General features: G+C 59.3%; 3 protein-coding genes across 6 annotated transcripts; 1 reads left to right on the top strand and 2 right to left on the bottom strand.

Moving 5' to 3' along the window:
• Window positions 1-355: 355 nt before the first annotated feature.
• On the bottom strand, window positions 356-9,150 carry RABL6 (RAB, member RAS oncogene family like 6). Of its 2 annotated transcripts, XM_032233031.1 has the most exons (15): window positions 8,809-9,150; window positions 7,596-7,730; window positions 7,289-7,336; window positions 6,856-6,908; window positions 6,623-6,714; window positions 6,149-6,289; window positions 5,304-5,409; window positions 4,811-4,914; window positions 4,315-4,634; window positions 3,952-4,114; window positions 3,642-3,845; window positions 2,728-3,001; window positions 2,287-2,455; window positions 2,027-2,091; window positions 356-1,763 (listed from the first exon to the last, which is right to left on the bottom strand). In XM_032233031.1, exons 1-15 carry the CDS (start codon window positions 8,936-8,938, stop codon window positions 1,554-1,556), a joined length of 2,214 nt encoding a protein of 737 aa, XP_032088922.1. In that variant the 5' UTR covers window positions 8,939-9,150; the 3' UTR covers window positions 356-1,553. The 2 variants fall into 2 exon arrangements, with proteins under 2 accessions (XP_032088922.1, XP_032088924.1); XM_032233033.1 differs by lacking the exon at window positions 7,289-7,336.
• Window positions 9,151-9,799: 649 nt separating this feature from the next.
• Window positions 9,800-15,825, bottom strand: CCDC183 (coiled-coil domain containing 183). 3 transcript variants are annotated; one of them, XM_032232708.1, is made up of 15 exons: window positions 15,750-15,825; window positions 14,298-14,498; window positions 13,958-14,079; window positions 13,767-13,844; window positions 13,523-13,690; window positions 13,314-13,418; window positions 12,865-12,987; window positions 12,651-12,779; window positions 12,259-12,313; window positions 12,045-12,145; window positions 11,544-11,704; window positions 11,270-11,435; window positions 10,916-11,041; window positions 10,486-10,582; window positions 9,800-10,027 (listed from the first exon to the last, which is right to left on the bottom strand). In XM_032232708.1, exons 1-15 carry the CDS (start codon window positions 15,787-15,789, stop codon window positions 9,897-9,899), a joined length of 1,803 nt encoding a protein of 600 aa, XP_032088599.1. In that variant the 5' UTR covers window positions 15,790-15,825; the 3' UTR covers window positions 9,800-9,896. The 3 variants fall into 3 exon arrangements, with proteins under 3 accessions (XP_032088599.1, XP_032088600.1, XP_032088598.1); XM_032232709.1 differs by lacking the exon at window positions 15,750-15,825 and adding an exon at window positions 15,602-15,616; XM_032232707.1 differs by lacking the exon at window positions 15,750-15,825 and having other exon boundaries at window positions 14,298-15,260.
• LOC116519055 (protein AMBP-like) lies at window positions 15,632-19,016 on the top strand. The gene is made up of 11 exons (XM_032232710.1): window positions 15,632-15,667; window positions 15,795-15,977; window positions 16,241-16,383; window positions 16,491-16,567; window positions 16,755-16,868; window positions 17,518-17,619; window positions 17,803-17,840; window positions 17,936-18,014; window positions 18,240-18,407; window positions 18,512-18,676; window positions 18,903-19,016. Exons 2-11 carry the CDS (start codon window positions 15,864-15,866, stop codon window positions 18,926-18,928), a joined length of 1,026 nt encoding a protein of 341 aa, XP_032088601.1. The 5' UTR covers window positions 15,632-15,667; window positions 15,795-15,863; the 3' UTR covers window positions 18,929-19,016.
• Window positions 19,017-19,369: the final 353 nt, after the last annotated feature.

Raw genomic sequence — 19,369 nt, 5'->3', positions numbered from 1 at the left:
CTCCGCTGGACAGTGGGAGGAAGGCCAGAAAGAAGGGCTGGGAGGAAGGGAGGGAGGGTCGTCTGCAAAACAGGGGAGCCAAAAACCACAAACTGGGATGACATGAACTGCAATAAATGCGTGTGAAGAAAGCTGTTTGTCTCAGGGCACCAAGGAGGAGGCGGGGGGCGCTCTGGAGGGGACTCCGAGGGGAGAGCACGGGAGGGACAGGCCAGGCCAAGCCCCTCCCCAAACAGGCGGGGAGTACTCGGATCAGGATGGGGTCTCTAAGCTCCTACGCACACGCATACACACAGAGCCAGAGCCAGCCTGGATCCAGCTGAGGGGTCGCCCAAAGAAAGGAAACGGGACACAGTTGTACAACCGAGAGCTTTATCAGCTGGAATGAGGAGTGCATCACTGGGACCTTTTCCCAAAAGCAAAGTGAAGAAGGGAATAAAGAAAAGGGGAGTGAACAGCACAAGGCTCAGTTGCCAGTTGCATTGCAGAGAAGAGGCTCCTGGAGTGGGGGGGGGAGTGTTCATGGGGGAAGGGGGGGAGGGGTCTGGGAGTCTTGGGGGGGGCAAGGGGGCAAGAGTGGGTTAGTCATGCACACCCTCCCCCCCCCAAGAGAGCGCAGGGAGGGAGGCCAGAGGCCCTGAGGGCACCCCCTGTGCCATGCAGGCTGCTGGAGGCCAAGGGAGACCAGTCCATTTCCCCCAAGGGAGGGGGGTGACGCAGAGGGGAGGAATGTCGAAACTGCCCAATTTCAATCCACACCTAGAAACAAGGGCACAACGGAATGCACCGGAATCTGCAGCCGCTTTTCTCTGAGGTCACTGGGGGCAAAGAGCCAGGCGAGTGAAGGAACAAGAGAGGGCGGGGGGGGGGAGGGGGGACAGAAAACAGGAGTGGGGGCAGCCATTCCCAAGAGCTGGCTGGATTTCAGGGCAAAGACATGCAGCAGTGATTGGGAGACAGGGATCCGGAAAGTGTGTGTGTGGGGGAGCCCACTAAAGGAGGAGCCAGGAAAGGGGTGGACAGCACACACACCCCTCCACCTGTGGGGGCTGGCCTCCTTCCCAGGGGCTTCCAGGGTGCACAAAATGGGGCAACTGAGAAACGGGCGGGAAGGAGGAGGGGGCACCTATGTCTGCCTTTCTCTCCCCCAAATTGCCAGAATAAAACTACATCATTGCAACACCCCCCCACCCCCACCCCATGGAAGGCCTCTGCCCCACTCCACACACACCTGGCTGGGACCCTGCAACTTCCCAAGCTCTAAGGGGAGCCATTGGTCCAGAGCCCTTTCTCTCGTCAAAAAGAACATTAGCACGGATCCATCGTCCGATGGGCAGCGGCCACTTTGAGTGGGACACGATGCGGCCTCCGTGGGCAGCCCCCCCCCTCTCAGGAGCCCCAGCTGAAAGGACAGAGAGGCCGGGGGCTTCTGACCCCCTCGCAGGCCCCTCCTCTGGCTCCGGCCCCTCTGGCTCCGGGCAGCAGAGAAAGGCAGGGAGGGGCGGTGACGGTGGGCTGGGGCCGGCTGCCCCCTGCACCTGGCTAGGGAGGGGCTACAGCTCCTCATAGTCTCCAACCCCCCGCTGCTTGCTGGCCCCAGCACTGCCCCCCAGGAAGGCCTCCAGCTCATTGATCCCGTTGGGCTTGGCTTTGCCCCGCTGCTGCTTGGAGGGCTTTCTCTTCTCCTTCTCTCCCCTCTCCTCCTCCTCCTCGCTCTTTTTCGGCCGGCTTTTTCTCCTCCCGGAAACCTTCTCCGCTTCTTCCTGGAAAAGCAGTTGGGGAGAAAGCGTGAAGCGGGAGGGGGGGGGCGTCCCCCAAGCAGCACCCCAAGAGGCCCAAAGCCACCCGCCCCGCAGAGCCTGCAAGCGTGGGAGGAGTGCAGAGGAAGGCAAGGACTGTGCTGGGTTAAAAAGGGGCCGCTCTGAGCAGAGCCTGGGAGTCTGTTTTGCCTGCGTGGGTCCCTTTGGGGGCTCAGCTCAGAAACATTTCTTGCCCCCGGACAAAGGCAGCTATGCAGGCGACCCACCTCTTTGCTGGTCCTCTTCTTCTTCTTCTTCTTCTCCTTCAAGGACTGCTTCTCTTTCTCTGCGGCTGGGAGGAGAAGGGGCAGGAAAAAGGAGGGTGAGCTTCCAACCGGACAGGAGCACAGCCTCCGTCAGCATGAAAAGCCCCCAACTGATAGCATGTTTATTAGGGGGAAGGGGCCTTTGTGGCAATGCACAGCTGGGGGAAAGCGCTGGGGCCTTATCTGCAAGGCAGGCTCTGATTGTGGCCGAGGCTCCTCACCTTCCTCACTGCTGTCCCGGCCCACGGGTTTCTGCAGCCCCAGCCCAAAGAGATCGGCCTCATTCTTCACTCGGAAGGAGCGGGTGACGGGCTTGGGCAGCTGGGGAGGTCTGGAAGGGGGATCCTCCTCGGAGAGGTCCGAGAGATCCTCTCGCACTGGAAACTCCTCCTAGAGGCGAAGGGGAGAAGGCCCCTCAGTGCCCACTGTCGCCCCCTTGTCAAAACCACAGGGAAGCCCACTCCTCGGACCCACATGTGCTTCCTTGGGGAAACAAGAGCCCCGGCCGACCCACAGAAAACATGCGATGGGCCGAACCGAAGGCCCAGCGTAAAGCCTCCCAGGAGGGGCCCCGGCTGATGCTCAGAGACAGCCTGCCACTTTGCTTCAGTCTCCCCCGTCTAAACCTTGCCAACCTGGGTGAGGGCAGGGCAGGGACTCACTGGGCGCTTGCTCTGGCTTTCGGACTCCTCGCTTTCAAAGTCTGGATCGTCCATCACAAAGGAGAGCATCTGCGTGGCAAAGGGCCCCTCCGAGTCGCTCTCGGACTCCTGCTGCTTGGGGGCAGAGGGCGCTGGGGGCGGACGGGCCTCAGGGTCCCCGGCTGCCATTGCTCTCTTGCTCTGCTCAAGGGGGGGTTGGCCGGAGGGAGATTTCAGCTCTGTGGATGTGGAGGGTGCCAAGGGCTCTGGGAGTCTCAAGGACTTTTTGGAAGCTCTGGAGGAAGGAAAAGGAGAGTGAGGACTGTGCCCGGAGGCCTCAGGGTGGTTCAGCAGCCACAGTCTGCACTCGATGTGGCTCTGCAGAGACACCACCTGCTTTAGCGGCTCAGTCAACAAGGCCTGCATTGAAGAGGGAACTGCCGGTTCTTCCGTTCCACACACAAACATTTATCACCCGTTTACGCCTGGCGCAGGATCTTCAGTCTTTTGGGTTGAAATCTAGAGGATTTCATGTCACGGGGAAAAACTGGACGGGGCAAAATCCCACAAACCCTGAATCTGCAAAGTTAACAACCCACAACTCTTCCTTCCCTCCCTGTCGAGACAAAAGGCTTTTTTCCTTACACACGGACTTCCCGACACATGAACCGAGTTTCCCTAGCTGCTATATTTTTGTTTTTAAAGTTTGCCACGTTCTCTTGCATTTTTATATAAGGCTTGATGAAAAGTTTAAATGATACATTTCAAACTGAGCTGCAATGGTTTTTGGCTTGCTAAAGCTGGAGCCGAGAACTTCTGCTCCCTCACACACTGCAGTACGCAGCTCCCTTTCCCATCTTGCTATGGGCCGAAGCAGCGAGGGCTGCTGGGAGTTGTAGTCGCCAATACCCCACAACTCCCGGCGCCCCTTTTACCGTTTTCTTTCTTGTTCTAAGGCAGCATCCTCAGCCCCCCCTCCAGAGAACTTGGAGGGTTCTTCTTCCTCGCTCGACAGGTTCACGTTTTGGCTTGGGACCAGCTCTGCTGCTAACGGGGGCTTGCTGAAGAGACGCTCGTCCAGGTCCAGGTCATCCTGGAAGCCAGCAACCAAGGGGTTCCCACCAGGAGCATCTCTGTCACTGCAAGGAGAAAGTCATGGGCCATGACACAGCCTGCAGGCGGAGGAGGAGGAGGAGGAAGCTTCCTCCTGAATCCAGCCCAAAGCTGCCAAACAGGGTCTCCCACCTGTCACTGTCGGTGGGAGCCTTTCCTGCCTGTTTCCCCCCCTTGTCTCTCTGCAGGGTGGGGTCTTCCAGGAAGCTGTGGTCCAGGCTCTCCTCGGGGACAAAGTCTTCTACGCTCTGGACTTTCAAGGGAGCAACTGCAGGAAGGGCAGGAAGGGCAGGATCTGGGAAACAAGAGAAGCACCTCAGGGGAACCAGTCGAGCCCTGCCAAAGCCCAGGATCAACTGTGGGTCTGAAGGGCCCACCATGGCACAGAATTTCTCCTTCCCTAAGCTGGCACTGCGCCGCTCGTCAGCTCCCACCCCCACCAAACTACCACCCGAGGACCCAGATTCCTATATCTTTTTAGCACTGCACCCTCACCTGGAGAGGGAGCACCAGTCTCGGGAGCTGCGGAGGTCCCAAAGAGCCGAGCGATGATACCACGTTTCTGCGGTGCAGCTGGTGCAGGAATGGCTGCGGATGGCTGGGTTTCCGGCGGCAGTCCTGGTGCTGGAGGATCAGCGGGGTCCGTGGCAAGGGCGGGGTTGGCCAAGCTCTGCTGGGGGGTGCCGGGGCTGGAGCCCTCCGAAGCATTGCCCGGTGGAACCACCGGAGACTGGGAACCTGAGGAAAGGCTCTGCCCATTGGTGGCTAAAGGAGAGGCATGTCCCCGGCCACGAGCTTCCATCATTTCGAGGAACCTGTCGGGGAGAGAAAACGTAATCTCGGGAGCTTCCTCCAAACTGAAGAGAGGCCAGGCTTGAATGACAATTCCTGGGATTTTTTTTTAGCGGGAAGGGAAGAGGCTTCCAGAAAAGCCCCCAGACAGAACCCGAAATAAGAAGGGCGGAAGGGGGAGCGTCCTCATCAGACATACAGCTCATAGTTCTGGTCTTCGGTCTCCTGCTGCACGGAGAGTTCCTCCAGGGTGGCGTCAATATCCAGCTGATTGGTTTCCAGCTGCCGCAGCAGAGTCTCTCGCTGCAAGAGACAGGAGGGGAGATCACCTGCTTCAGAGCAGGCAAGGGGCTGCTCAGGCGTCACCACCTCCCCTCCTCTGCCCCAAGGGGGAGGTCATGAACTGAACAGCCACTTGTGGCCAGTGAGGTGACAGTCTCAGGTGCAAAACAGGGGGTGGTGGGGGTTCCCCACCCAAAAGAGCATCTAGGGATGGACTAAATCCAGACAAAGCAGCTTCTCATTCTCCTCTGTTTTTTGTGGCTCCTCGCAGGCCACCAGGCACTCAGTGTGCAGCCACAGGGCAACAGCAGCAGTTCTACTCCTGGGGAGCCCACTCCTCTCCTTGTTCAGTAGACAGGACTTGGCTGGGTCTCCCGGTCCCTACAAGGAAAGAGCTGCCGAAGTCCTACCTGCAGCTGCAAGAAGGGGATGTTGAAGAACTTGTGCAGGTATTTGAGGCCAAAGCTGTTCTTCATGGAAGACTCGGCATAACGAAAGTAGGAGGAGCCAGGAGGCCTGTTCAATGTCAAAAGTGGATGGGGGGGGGGGGGAAGAGACTGTGAGCCAGAGGATGATTGCTTGAGACCAACCCTCCAACTGCAGCTGACTCAGCCTGCCGAGGGGCTATCATGCTGTCCACGGCCCTTCCAAGGCACGCCTTAATGCCAGGTAGGGGCATTAGCTGAAGAGGCCTGCTGCCCGTGAACTTGGGAGGTGGAGGGGGGAGGGCAATGGCTGCCAGCAGTTCAACTGAAAACAGCTGCCGAAAAAGGCACAAGAGCTGAGAGAGCACACACCCGTCCGCCGGTGGGGCATGTCCAGTTTTTATGCCCACAATGTCTGGTGGATGCTAGCTTAGATGAAGGAGATCAACCGATCAATGCAAAGCAAGCACACAATGAGTTTGCAGGCATTTCGTCATACGTGCACAGCACTTCCGCCCACTCACACCCTCTGCTGAGTTGCTGCAGATGAACGGTAGCAAAGCAGATGCCAGCTAGGGAAAAAAGGCCTGGGCAGAATTTACTGACTGCCTGGGCAGCAATTTGGCACACGTGCCCAGAAGGTGCCAGTGAGATGCTGGACAATGGCGACTCATTATTGGAGGAGGATGCGGTGCATGCATTCAGACTGCTGCCACCTTTAGGTAACAAGCTCGCCAGAAGTCAGGTTTAAGTGGAGCAATGAACAAGAGGCCCCAGGAGGGCTTCCCAGAAGGTAGCCTGAAGCTCCTTAACAGGATGGATGCTTTTACCTGTTCAGGTTGTCAATGAATTCCCGCACATCGTCAGGCAGGATCACCCGGTGTTCGCCCATATCTCGGTAGTTCCCAAGCACGCAGACGGGTACATGGGTTGGGACTTTTGGAAGTTCTCTCAGGATGTAGTTGAAAGTCCTGGATGGAGTGGAAAGGAGAGCTCCTTGAACGATGCTTGTCCAGGTCAACTCTGCCACAACAGCTCTGAAAGAGGCTGCGCCTACGGGAGGCACAACAACCTAGAGACCCCTTGAGTCAATAGAGCAGCTGAAGGAGACCCCTCCTCCCCCACAGAGCCATGTACTTCATCAGTTCTGCTTGACACTCTCAGTTCTTCGGGAGCAGAAAAGCATTTATCATCTACAAGCTTTGTGTAACGCCTGATGACGAGGCTTTTCCACTTCTCAGAGAGGAAGCCCTTTCTCTTGTACCGAGTCACAGCAAGGGAAGGGTGAAGGCAGCAGTCCCTACCACTGTTTGGTGATATCAAACATCATCACGACACCGTTGCAATTCTTATATACATCCAGGAATTCCGCATCCAAGGCCATCTCGGATTCTGCCTGGGGTGGAAAGAGAAAGATCTCGAAAAATCTCCGGCTGCTTCCCGGGATGTCTCACAGCGTACAGGAAACAAGAGGCTGCACCAGGTGCAAATGAAGGACTTGATGCTTTATAAGACAGCAGGTCAGAGTGTGCCTCACCTCCTGAGGATCGTTGTCCAGTTTCAACCCATCTCCCCGTTTTTTGGACTTGCCTGCAGTGTTTGAAAGGGGAAGAGCACAGTTGTGAAAACAGTTGGTCTCCTAGCTGTGCAGAAAGAAAGAGGGTCCCAAACACGTATCTTTTCCCACACCCCACCTCATGCACAACATTTCTGCCTTTGGAAGCTCAGAAGGAGACATCCCATCACTTTGCAGAAAGAGGAGACAGAAACTGGACAGGGTGAACATACATTTCCAGTGGGGACATTCAAGAGTAGCACCAGAAAGCAGTAGCCACGGGCAAAGAGATGCTCCGCTCACCCCTAGGAAGCCAGTGGGGCAGGCAGAGGAGATGCCTGTTTCCCAACCCTCTCAAGCCTAATCCAAATACTATATAATGACTGTAGCATCCGAATGAAAGGAGAGACCTTACCTTTATCAACCACATCCCAGACTTCAACCTTCACAATATCATCAGTAGCTGGAAAAGGCACCCAGGCACATAGATTAGAAAAGTTTGCTCAGTTGCAGTTAACTCAGACACTGTTAGAGCTACCCCCGACCCACGTGGCATAGAGCAGATGGCTGGGTGTGTTTAAAAAAAACGAGGACAGGCCTATTCCGGCAACGTGCCTTTACCAATGAGGGGACCAGAGCAGCACGTGGCTCCAGTGTTGAGTTATACATCAGACAGCAAAGAAAAAAGTGCTTCTCTGTCCCCAATAGCTGGCAAAACTCACTCTTATAGTTCCAATGGATGCTGGTGACTTGGATCTCCTGGGTTGGGATATATTCCTCAACAAATTTCTTTCCCTGCAGCCGATGCCACAAAGTGGTCTTTCCTGTGTTCCTGTCACCTCGAATGACAATTTTCACTAGGGAAAGAAAAATGAAGGAATGATAAAGGGAGTCAAGAGCGCTGCAGAGACAAAAGACCAGTCGGTGTGCTTAAAGACAGGCATCTGCTTTCTAAGATAAAAGGAACGGTCGAGGCGGGAATGGCTATTGGCAGCCACAGCAGTACGTGCCAATAGTCACCGGCCTTTTCATTGAAAAATTTACTTTAAAAAAAATAAAACTGACGTCAAAAGAGTGTGACTGTGGAAAAGCAGGCTGCTGAGAAAATCGGTTGCTCTGGGGCAGTGAAAGCGTTATGGCAGGCCTTTGTGCTCAGCCAAGGAAATGTTAGGAGAACAGCCACTGCCCCCAACATTGTCCTACTCAAGCAGGGAAACTCAACCCAACCCATCTCAACACAGGCCTCAATGCCACTGCAAGGAACGGGACCCGGTTCTAAGGTAACTGAGGAGGATTGTGTTTCCCCACAGACAAAGCAACACAGGAGGGTAACGTGGCCTTCGTTGAAGGAAAGAAGTCGGAGAGGCACAAAAAAACATCCCAACAGCAGGGCCCCGTTTGAAGGACTGCAAGCAAATCAGCAGCTGAGACGGAGACCAAAGCAGGCAGGGGCTTCTCTTCCAAGGGACAGAGGGCAGAGCAGTTCAACAGAGACTGAAAAAAACTTGGCTTCGGGAACCGCCACTCGTTTTGGGAGTGATATCGGGGCCCTCGGGAGGGAAGTGGCGCTTGGCCGATGGGCCTCGGGGACCTCAAGAGCGTCCGAGCAAGCCCTTGATCCCCACCCACCCCCGCCCTGCCTGTTCGGGAGCAGCCAAAGCGGCCTGACGGGGCCTTTCGGGGGGCCCCAACCGGCCTCCCAACCAACGCTCACCCCACCATCAGCCGCAGCTGCTACGGGCCGGTCCCAGCCCTCCTACTCGGCCCTTCCCCTCGGAAGAGCCCGGGGCAGCCGACTCGCCCGGGCCGCCTTCACGCCGAGGCCTCCCATCCAAGCCTCCCCCCCCCCGGTCTCCGTACGGCTCTCTCCTGCCCTCAACGGCCCGTCCAAAGGCTCGGCAAGGCCTCCTCTCCCCTCCCTCGGCCGCCGCTCACTGTTATACTGGACGCCCTTGGCGAAGCGTCGCTGCAGCGCCTGGTTCATGGACTGGAGCCCCGCCGGGATGGGCTTGTCCCGCCCCGGGGCCTGCTCGGAGCCCACCAGCTTCTTCAAGGCCGACAGCATCGTCAGGCGTGGGACGGCGCTCCTCGGTCGCTTGCGCCCGGGACGGCGAGGCCGCCTACTTCTCCGCCCGCGGCCGCTGAGCCGCCGCCCTCCGCGCGGTCCCCGGAGCCGCCGTCCCCGCCGCGGCGGCCGGAGTGGCTTCCAAGGCGGGCGCCTCCGCTGCCGCCGCCGCCATCTTCCTTTTCCCTCAGCCAGCGGCCGGGGGGGGGGGGCGAGGGGGCGGCGCCGACGCAGGGCGCGCGCGGGGCCAGCTACGGCAGCCCGTGAGGGACGTTGCGGGAGGGACGCCGTGGCAAAGGAGGGCGGAAGCGGATACATCCCGGAACTACGGGGGCCCATGAGGACAGAAAGGGGTGCTTGGTCCTGCGATGACACCGCTTTTAAACCACGTCGCTACCCCGTAGAGCTCCGGATCTGGGGATGGAGGCGGGGCAGGAGTGCTTTTATTCAGAGCCCCGTTTTTGATGTGGGAGGGGGAGAGGCAGCAGCAGCATCTTAAGCGGGCTATGGCGACCAGTTTGGGACAGAAAGGGCCGGAAACGTAGAGGGGGGGGGGCCTCCGCGCTACCATCTGCCGCGTATCTTAGCAACCAGGCAAAACATGAAGCCTTAGAACGGTAGCCCGCGAGGGACAATAAGGGCTCCTCGAAGGGCGGTCGCGAGCTCTTTGTCGAGACCTTGGCTAAAGGCTGCCTAGAACCGCTGGGATGCTTGCACCCCCAAGCGGCCACCCGGGTCCTTGCAGGCAAAAGGCAGCACCAGGCATCTCCGCTGAGCCCCGGAAAGCCTCGCTGTCGACCCCGCTTCTTTGCACCTTCCGTGTTTGTGTGTGTGTGTGTGTGATGTTTGAAGCAAGTTCAATACCATTTTGAATAAATAATATATATTAAAAAACAACAACAGGGTAGAGTCAAATCCCCACATGCGAGAAATGGGGGTCGCCAAGTCCTTGGAAGCCTCATTTTTTGGCCCCCTTTTGCTTTTTCTTCATGGCCTTGGTCTTTTCCTCCATGAGCTTCAAGCTCTCCTTCTTGATCTCCTCCCGGCTGGGCAAGTAGCTGTGGTCGATGTCGGCAAAGTTAAAGGCTTCTGTGTGGGGCAGAGAGAGACACGGGGAGGGAGGGAGGAAATTGCAGCAGTGAGTCAGGTAAAGGAAGCCTCTGTTCTCTCTCTCTCTCTCTCTCTCACACACACACACACACACACACACACACACACACACACACACACGGCGGCCACCTGCTGAGCTAGGCTGAGGCGGAGACCCCGGGCCCACATCCCTCTGGGGCCAGGGCAGCCCCTTCTCCGCTGCTCCATGGTGGATCTAGTGCAGCCCCCCTCCTCCCTGGGAGAACACCAAAAGGGGTGGGGTGGGAGTTCTCACTCCAGGTGGGAGGAAACGCCAACAAGGCGTAACTTTCTGATCTGGCAGCAGTACCCCTTCCTCCCCCCCCCGCCCCAAGTGAAGCCTGACCCCCAAAGGGTCAGCAAGGCCGGGGCACAGGCCTTGCTGACCCTTTCCCCCCACCCCGATGCAAGGGACAAACCTCGGACATCCTCTTCGTCATCGTAAAAAGGGATCCTCCGGTTCTGGTGCGCATTCCTGGCGGTCTCCTCCAGGAAGTTCCGGAGGTGGACAAACGACTGCGCAAATGACACATTGGAATTAGAAGGGAGCAGGCGAGAGACGGAGGGAAGGAGAGAGCTTGATGCCCACCAGGATGCCCATGCCCGCTTGGGCCCAGAACTTCCCTCATCAGACTTTCTGCCCTGCAACTGGACCGGGGGGGAGGGGCTGTCTGGTACACAAGCAGGACTGGGCTGAGCCAGGGGAGGAAGTGCCCAGAACCCCTTGGAATTTCACAGGAGGCACAATCAGGATCCTGTTAGTCCCCGGGGCTCATCCCCCCCCTCTCCCCTGGCTCCTGGTCTAGCAGAAAGGAAGCGGCTTCCGCTGGGCCACAGCAGAAAGCTCACCTCGTCTCTCTCGTCTGGGCTGAATTTGTCGAAGGGCGAATGGAGCATCTTTTGGTTCAAATGCAGAAGTTTTGTTTCACAAAACTGCAGCTTCTCGAAGACGTCCTCCATCTTGGGGAAGCCCTCCTGCAAAGCAGGGGACAAAGGTCCAGAGCAGGCCCTCTTGTACCTGGGCTCTTCCCCCCTGCTCCTCTCCTCCCCTGTTTCCTCCGAAGGGAGGGAGGGGGCTTCCCTGGCGGCATAAGGGGCAGAGGAAAAGAGAGGAAGGTGACGGGCAGGGGGCTTCTCGGGTGCCTGCCCTGGATGAGGCCGAGGGGCTGCCGGCCAGAGGAACCACTCGAAAGGTGGACAGACCTGGCCGGGCACACTGATGTCGTATAGCCTCAAGATCAGGTTGTCGACCCCGTTCTCAAAATGGAGGAGAAGCTCCTGGTTCTTGGAGGCCTGGTCACGGACCCGCGAAAGCCGTTCTTCCTCCTCCTCCAGGTTCTTGGACAGGTCCTTTTCTAGCGTCTTTATGCTGGGAGGAGAAGCCACTTTTTACTTGGGGTCTCGTGCGTCGAGGCAGCCAGAGATGGCCCGGGGCAATTTTTTAGCCGTCTCTGCTGACCCAAGAGGCCGCAGGTACCTGAGGAAGCTCGGGGACTGGTGGAATTTCAGCTCGGCTCGCTGCAGCTCCAGAGCCTTCAGCTGGGACTTCAGGCCTCGCCGCTTCTTCTCCGATTTGGTGATCTGCTGCTGGAGGTTCTCCTCGGATTTCTTCTGGGCCATGAAGCGCCCAGCGATATCCTGGCAGGAAAGGAGGGAGAGGGGGACGAGATGCTTGTGTCCCTGGGGCCATCGCTGGGACCTTCCTTCCCCAGGCTTCCCCTCCCCAAATCGCTCCCCCTCCTCCTGATGCCTCAGAGCATCCTTCCCAGACACGGGGCTTCACCCATTCAAGCAGCTTCAGCCTCACGTCTGAAATAATGCCTAAAATGCAGCTCCTGGGGGTATTTTTGGAGAAGAAAAGCCCTCCCCCCTGGATAAGGGGCTGATGAAGCTCTCCTTGCGGTACTCCCGGCTGAGCTTTGGAGGAATTGCCTCCGAGGCAAGAAAACAGCCGGCCGGTTTCAGCTGTTGGACGTACCCAGAGATGCGAGCACTGCACTGCGCTTTTGATTTTCTCCACTTCGCTGATCACCAGACCTTGGTACTCAATCTGGGCCTTGGAAGCCTCCATCTTTGGCCCTGGAAGAACAGGAGACCCCCAGGTGGTTTCCAGCCCAAGGGCCACCAGCTGTGCCCTCTCAATATCTGGTGAGGATGGCTGGAGGCCTCCCCACCCCGCCGGGCATACTTACCCTTTGTTCCTTCCCGTAACACCAGGGCAGAGAAGTCCAGGTCTCGCCGGCCTTGCTGGTCATGAAAGCCAACCAACAGGTTAGGGCAGTGTTTCTCAACCTTGGCAACTTGAAGATGTCTGGACTTCAACTCCCAGAATTCCCCAGCCAGCATCCCCCAGCCAGTCCAGACATCTTCAAGTTGCCAAGGTTGAGAAACACTGGGTTATGGGAAGAAGCGGGCGCTCGCAAAAGGCAGAGGAGCCCCAGAAGCCCCGGGAGGAGGGGGGGGGCAAGGCCTCAGCCCTGAGCTGTGTCCCCTCAGAGGCACCCTAGATGCGGAGGGCCCACTCGGAGCCAGACCCCACCGCAGGGGGTCAAAGGAGGCCAGCAGACGCCTGGGAAGGGCTCACCATCCTTCGGTGCCTGTCAACGGCGTCCTTCGCACGGACGCGCTCTACCTGCTTCTTCTGGATGCTGAGCGAGTTCTCCCTGAACTTCTTCTCCGCAATCAGCTCATTTTCCGCGTTGGCCATGTCCATCTGCAGCCCCGGGGGAAGCGGAGGGTGAGTGGGAGCGCTGGGCAGAGGCTGAGGGGGCCGGGAGCCGCCCCCCTGTGGCTCTGACCTTGGCGGCCTCCATGGCTTCCAGCATATCCACAGCCATCAGGTCCACCCCCTGCAGCTCCAACTGGAAGGTGCCCACCCGGCGCTCCAAGTCGTCCAGGAGGAAAGGAAGCTGAGAAAGTTCCTGCAGGGAGGAGAAGATTCTGGAAGGAGCCGGGGGCGGGGGGGGTGAGGGGAGGCACCCTTGTCCCCAGCACGGCCATCAGGAGAAAAGGAGGAGCAGCCCTCTCTCCCTCTTCCCTTTGGAGAGCCCACAGAGCGGAGGGGCTTTCCGGTATCCACCGGGGAAAGCTTCCGGCAATGGGGTCAGTCCTGCGGAGCATCCAGGGTGGACACCCCCGCTCCCCGCCAGGCATGAGGACAGAGGGACTGCCAGAGTTTGGATCAGACCCAACAGCCTCTGCGAGCAAGAAGGCTCCCTGCAGAGGACGGCCGAAGCACCGGACTCACAGCTTTCAGCACATTCACCATCTTCACGTACAGGATGTGGACCTTGTCTGCAGTCACAATGTTGACCTGCATCTTCTCAATGTTGTTCTCCAGCTGGCGGATGGTCTGCAGGCAGAAAGAAGGCAGAGGGAAAGACGCCCCGCCCTCCCTGGGCATCCTAGGGGCCTCCGCCCCAGGACAAGGCGGGGCAGGGCAGGGACGGGTCTCACCTGGAGCTGCAGCTGGACCTCAGGGCTGACCCTTTCCAGGCCGATGAGGTCCTGCAGCATCACCTGGAGCTCCTCCAGGCGCTTCCCTCGGCGCCGGGCTTCGTACAAGAGGAGGTTGTGGGTGTTCATCCGGTCGAAGACCCACTGGCTCAGGGACTCTCGCGCTTGCTAGGAAGGGGGGGGAAGGGCCCGTTCAGGAGACCCGGAGGGAAGGCAACGGGGGAAGGTCCCGCCCGCCAGTTACCTCCACTGTATGTTTGGCCAGAGTGTTTTTCTCTTGCTTCCTGTCTAGGCAGGCCCTGCTGATCGTGACGTGGTCGTACTACGAGGGGCAGAGAAAGAGAGGCGAGCGGTTTCAGGCCGGCCGAGAGGGCTTGGGGTTAACCGCTACCCCCCTTGCCTCTCCTCCTCTCTGTCGTGCCAGGGAGCGCTCACCTTCAGCCCCAGTTTCAGCTCCTGCATCTCTGCCCGCAGGGTGGTGCGCAGAAAGGCGATGAGGTCCCTGTTCTTGCGCACGGCCTCTTCGCTTGCTTGTGTGCGGAGCCTCCTCCCTTGTTCTGGAAGGAAATGCGGGTGGAGGGGACTCACGGGGGGCCCCCCCGAGGGAAGAGGGCAGCTGCACTAGTCCCTTCTGGGCGGCCCTCCCATGAACAGCAGCCCAGCAAGACCCACTTGCAAAAGGCCAGCCGGGACACAAACACACACATATACACACACACACCCATCCCCAGGGAGGAAGATGCGAGGGTCCAGCCAAGTGGACGCGCTCGTCTACCTTGGATGTGGATGATGGACTGCAGTTCATGGATTTGCTCCTTCAGATCTTTATTCCTCTTGAACCTCATCCTGAGTCCCTTGGATCGCGCCTCCCTTTGCTCCCCAAAACCCTCCTCTGCGCCCGGCAAATGCCAGCCCAGCTCAGCCTCTCTTCTTCCAGCCTGGATTTGTGCAGCCTCCTCTGGGGGCTCTGTGACACCTGAAGGGAAATTGTGATGCCTGAATGTGTCACACGAAGGCATCACAATCTGAAGATTCCCCCTGGAATCCCCCGGGGAGTCTCGGCTGGAATTCTGCCCTGAAGATCCGCCGATTCTCCTGCAAAGGGGGAGGGGGGTTCCAGGAATCTCACACCCTTCGCCTCCCCCCCCCGAGGGGGTCATTCCCAGCTTCCCAGGAAAATGGCCGGCTTAACACATGGCCAAGGGCCCCCCTCCCGATCCCCTGCTGGGAAAGGCTCCCCATTGCTGAGGCTCTGGAGATTTGCCAGCCTCTGGTTCAAGCTGGCTTCCCCCCAGAGCGCCCGAGGCTGAGCTGGGAGGCTGCTGAAGCCCCTCTTAGGCCCCAGAAAAGATCCTCCTGGCTCTGCCTGCATCCCATCTGGGACAACCGGCCTGTTTCCGGTGTGGCCGGCTGAGCTGCCCATCTTTTCAGCTGGCATGGAGCAAGGCTGGAGGCCTGTTTATAGCAAAAACAGAGGGGAAAAACACTTCAGATTTTGGGCCCCTGTGATGAATTCTGGCTGCTGGCCTTTGATAACGCTGTGTGTTTGGGATCCAATGTCCAAGCTGAAAACTTTGGAGGGGTTACAACCTCTGGGGCCGGTTGTTGTCTCCCACTGTTTGCGTTGGTTAATGATTCTTGGGAGAAGGAGCACAGACAGCCGGGGAGGGCTTGAGGGTCTTCAGGCTGGCGGAAAGACCCCGGGGTATCAGGACGCCTCCAAAGCCAGAGTCTCCAGGTATGTCCTCCTGCAAGGGACAAGGAGGCAGATCTGCCCACCTCCCAGGACCCTCGGCCTAACAGGAGGCTCCCCTCTGGGCAGTCAAGCCAGGGCATGGCGAGACCCCTTTGTCTCAGCTGAAGGGACTGGGAAGACTGGGAAAGAAGCCCCCATCACCTTATCCGAATCCATTTCTCTCTCCCCACCCTGTATTTTTTTTTTGAGTATTTTATTAGGATTTATAGGCCGCCCTTTTCCCTGAGGGGACTCAGGGCGGCTTACAATCATTAGGGAGGGGGTGCAATTCAAAACAAACAATATGTGAACAAAATAAATAAAGTAATAAAAACACAACTTGCATTCAACATTCAACACTCGGGTGGGGCAAATTAGAGACTTATCCCCAGGCCTGTTGGGATAGCCAGGTAAGGTTCAATGGGGAGGGCTCTTGCCGGAGACCCCGTCTTCGGGCTCCCAGGCGGATGCATTCATCGCAAGGCCGTTCACCTGTGGTGCGGCCCACAGGCCAAAGTTCAAATTTCCCCATGCTAGAAAAACAAAGCTGCCCCGTTGCAGCGGCCAGAGGTGCCCATCGGAGCCGAGCAGAGCAGAAGTCCAGCCATGGAGCCCCCGGTGCTTCTTCTCGTCTGCACCGCCGTCTTCCTCTCGGCCAGCGCCAGTCCAGTCGCTCCAGCCGACACCATCCAAGTCCAGGAGGATTTTGAGGAAGCAAGAGTAAGACCCCCCTTTGTGTTGAGACGATAGAACGAGGAGTGGGGCCCTTAAAGCCCTTTCTCCGACTCTTACGGATGTGCCTGCACTCCGCCAAGAGAGTCGTAGCGAGGACTGGGTTCCTAGCTAGAAATACCACATATCGGAGGACTGGCACCAAAGGAGGAACGCCAGCCTTGTAGGAGTGGAGGTTGAAACTCTGCCAAAGTCTGCCGTGGGCGCCGGACGTGGCCTTAAGATGGCCGCTTTCGGGTTGTTCTCACCAGGTCTATGGGAAGTGGTACGCCATCGCGCTCGGCACGACCTGCAAGTGGATGAAGAAGTATAAGGAGCGCTTCCTGATGGGGACACTGGAGGTGGCTGCGGGGGACTCTAGCAATGAGTTATCGGTCGCTTCCATCAGGATCCGGTAAGTCCAGCCCGCCTGGCTGGTTAAGACCTGCCAGTAATTACCCATCAACGCCACCTCATAGGTTCTCAGCCTCTCTCTCCCACCCCCCCTGCACCCCCTTGCAGGCAAGGCACCTGCAGCCGAGCGGTGGGAGTCTACCAGAAGAGCAGCATCCCCGGGAAATACCAGTACTATAATTCTAGTAGGTTGGGGGGCTTCGGTGCCCGGCAGGTGGGCCTGGGAGGGAAGGGGGGAGCATTTGTAGCCCACCGTCTCAGGCCCTAGGAAGGCTCAGAGTGGGCTTCCTGGGAAGGGGAAGGAAACGGGGGAGGGGATGCATTCAGAGGGGGGGGAATCACTCTGCCTTCCCTTCCCCGTCTTCCCCCCAGGGTGGGAGACCCACATTGAGGGCTACGTGGCTCGCACCAACTACGATGAGTATGCCTTCCTCGCCTGGAAGAAGAACAGCAGCTACGGCTACTCCGTCACCACCCAACTTTTCGGTAGGGGCTGCTGCAGGGACGGGAGCCTGTCCGGTGTGAAACTGAACATGGGGGGGATCTCGGGCCAGAGGGCCAAGAGAGGGGTTGCCGAGGGCCCCCACAGCCTCCAAGGCACCCCCCCCGAGGCAGATCTGACTGGGGTCCCCCCTGCCTCCAGAAAGACCCCGCTCTCTGCCCCCCACCAGCTGGAGACATGGCACCAGGGGACCCACAGCGGAGGAGCTCACCCGGGAGTGGCAGCCTGGGGGTGCCAAGGTGGACAGGGGTCCAAGGGCAAAGGAAGCCTCCCCCACAGCCTTCCTGTTTACCCTGGTTTTCAACGTGGGGGTAGGGGAGAAGAGTTTGCCCTCCAGGGCTGCTGGGAGCCGAGCCAGGCGGAGGGAGGCCGTTCTAAGCTCAGAGGCACCTTTCCAGGCCTCCTGGCCAGGGCCCGGGTCAGCCTCCCCCCCCCCCCAAGCAGCTGGACGGCCCTTGGCTGCTTTGGGGGAGGAACCGGACCTCCCCGCGTGGAGGACAATCCCCACCACGCCCTGAAACGCAGCCATGTACGGAGAGGTAGCCTGCTACTGAAGATGGAGGGTCAGCTCACCCTCCTGCCGCACGGGATGGACTCCATATGCCCAAGTCGCTCCCCTCTTGTCCATTGCAGGGAGGAGCCCCCACCTGCCCGAGGACCTGATCGAGGAGTTCCGGCAGTTCTCGCTGGCCCTGGGAATTCCGGAGGACTCCTTCTTCAGACTGACGGAAACAGGCAAAGCAGACGCTGGAGGGGAGGAGGGGAGGGGTCTTCTCAGACCAGGGGGTGCAGGGGGAGGGAGGGGGGGAGGTCATGCCACAGTCCTTGAGGCTGCCGGGCTCGGCTGCCCCTCCTGCCCTCAAAGAGTCACCTGCAGTGGAGACAATGCCCCCCTCTAACCGGTCTCTCTCTCCTCAGGGGAATGTGTCCCCCCCCAGCCAGAAGTCACCCTGCAGGTACTACTACTTCCTCCGGGGGGGGGCTCCCTGGGCTCAGCCCTTAATGCCCCTCTCCCCACTTGAGCTCACGGCTGGCCCATTTTCTCCCCCAGAGGGACCGGAGGAGCACCTGGGATGAGGACGCAGGCTCTGCCGATGGCTCCCCATCGTTTATGGGGGGCAACAGGGAAGGTGAGCTCCCCGGGAGGGCTCAAGCCCCCTTCCCTAAGCTGGCGCTCCCCACAGCTGCCCCCAGAGGACCCTCATCGGCTGGGCGGTCAGTGACCAGGGCAGTCTGGGCACGACTCCAATGATGCCTGCTGGGGGTTACTCCTCCGCTGCCTGGGTCGGCTCTCCCGGGCACAGCCCCCAGTCCACCTGGCATCAGCCTCTCCCCCCACCCCTGCAATCCCACAGACTTCTGCCTGCAGCCCAAGGACGCCGGCCCCTGCCTGGGGATGGAGCTGCGCTATTTCTACAACACCACGTCCCAGAACTGTGAGAGATTCTTCTACGGCGGCTGCCGGGGGAACCAGAACAACTTCCACTCCGAGCGCGGCTGCCTGCAGACTTGCCGCACGGAGGGTGAGTGCAGCAGGGCTGGGGGTTCCAGCCCCCCCTCCCCGTCTCCATCCCGCCTGGGCTCCCAGTGGCAACCTCTCCATCCCTCCCTCCCTCTCTGCCCGCAGCCGCCTGCCGCCTGCCCATCATCCCCGGGGAGCCCTGCAAAAGCACCTTCTGGGCTTTCGATGCCAAGCAAGGCCAGTGCCTGACCTTCCAGGGCTGCGGAGGGAACGCCAACAAGTTCTACCTGCAGAAGGAGTGCCAGGAGTACTGCGGCCTCCTGCCCAACGGTAGGTGGGCAAAGAGGCCCCTGGCGGCCGTCTCCCACGGGGGATGCCATCCTAGAGGGGAGGGGGGAGGCATGGGAGGGGGGTTACTCTCTGCATGGGGGGTGCCCTCTGTATCCCGAGGGAGGGGCCTTCTCCAGCCTGATCCTCCGCCCCCACTGCCAGGCCACCTGGCCCTCCTGAGCACTTGGCGGGGAAAGGGACCCAATGCCCCTGTCTCCCCTTGCAGACGGGGAGGAGTTCTTGCACCCGTGAGAGGCCAGGAAGCGAGAGGGGCAGCCGAGAGGACCAGCCCTCTTCCCAAAATCCTGCTGGCATCAATAAACGCAGCTGCTGGACCGAAGCGAGCCCGTCTCCTCACTGTGGGACCCTCCCTCTCCCGGGCATCTCTTGCCGCCACACGTTGCTCTCGTGCCCTCCGGCCATCTTTTCTGCAGGGCAGGCTCAGGCCGAGGAGTTTGCTCCCCCATCTCAAGTCCCGAGGGTCCAGGAGAGGGTGGGGGCTTCTGCCATCCTCTCCCTGGTGGCTATTTTCCCTTGGGACCAGCAGGGGCGCCAGGGGGTCGTCACGGTCTTCCCCCACAGCTCCCCCCCTCCCCAGGCCTTTGGGAAGGTGAGGGCTTCGCCTCTCCCCATCACTTCTTCAGCTGCCTTGGCTCCAGCCCTACCCCGGGGCAGCCCTTCATGGCACTCCGA

The sequence above is a fragment of the Thamnophis elegans genome, chromosome 16, assembly GCF_009769535.1.
Source record: "Thamnophis elegans isolate rThaEle1 chromosome 16, rThaEle1.pri, whole genome shotgun sequence".
Lineage (NCBI taxonomy): Eukaryota > Metazoa > Chordata > Lepidosauria > Squamata > Colubridae > Thamnophis > Thamnophis elegans.
Note: the sequence above shows the minus strand (reverse complement) of the source record. Positions and strands in the feature narration are given on the sequence as shown.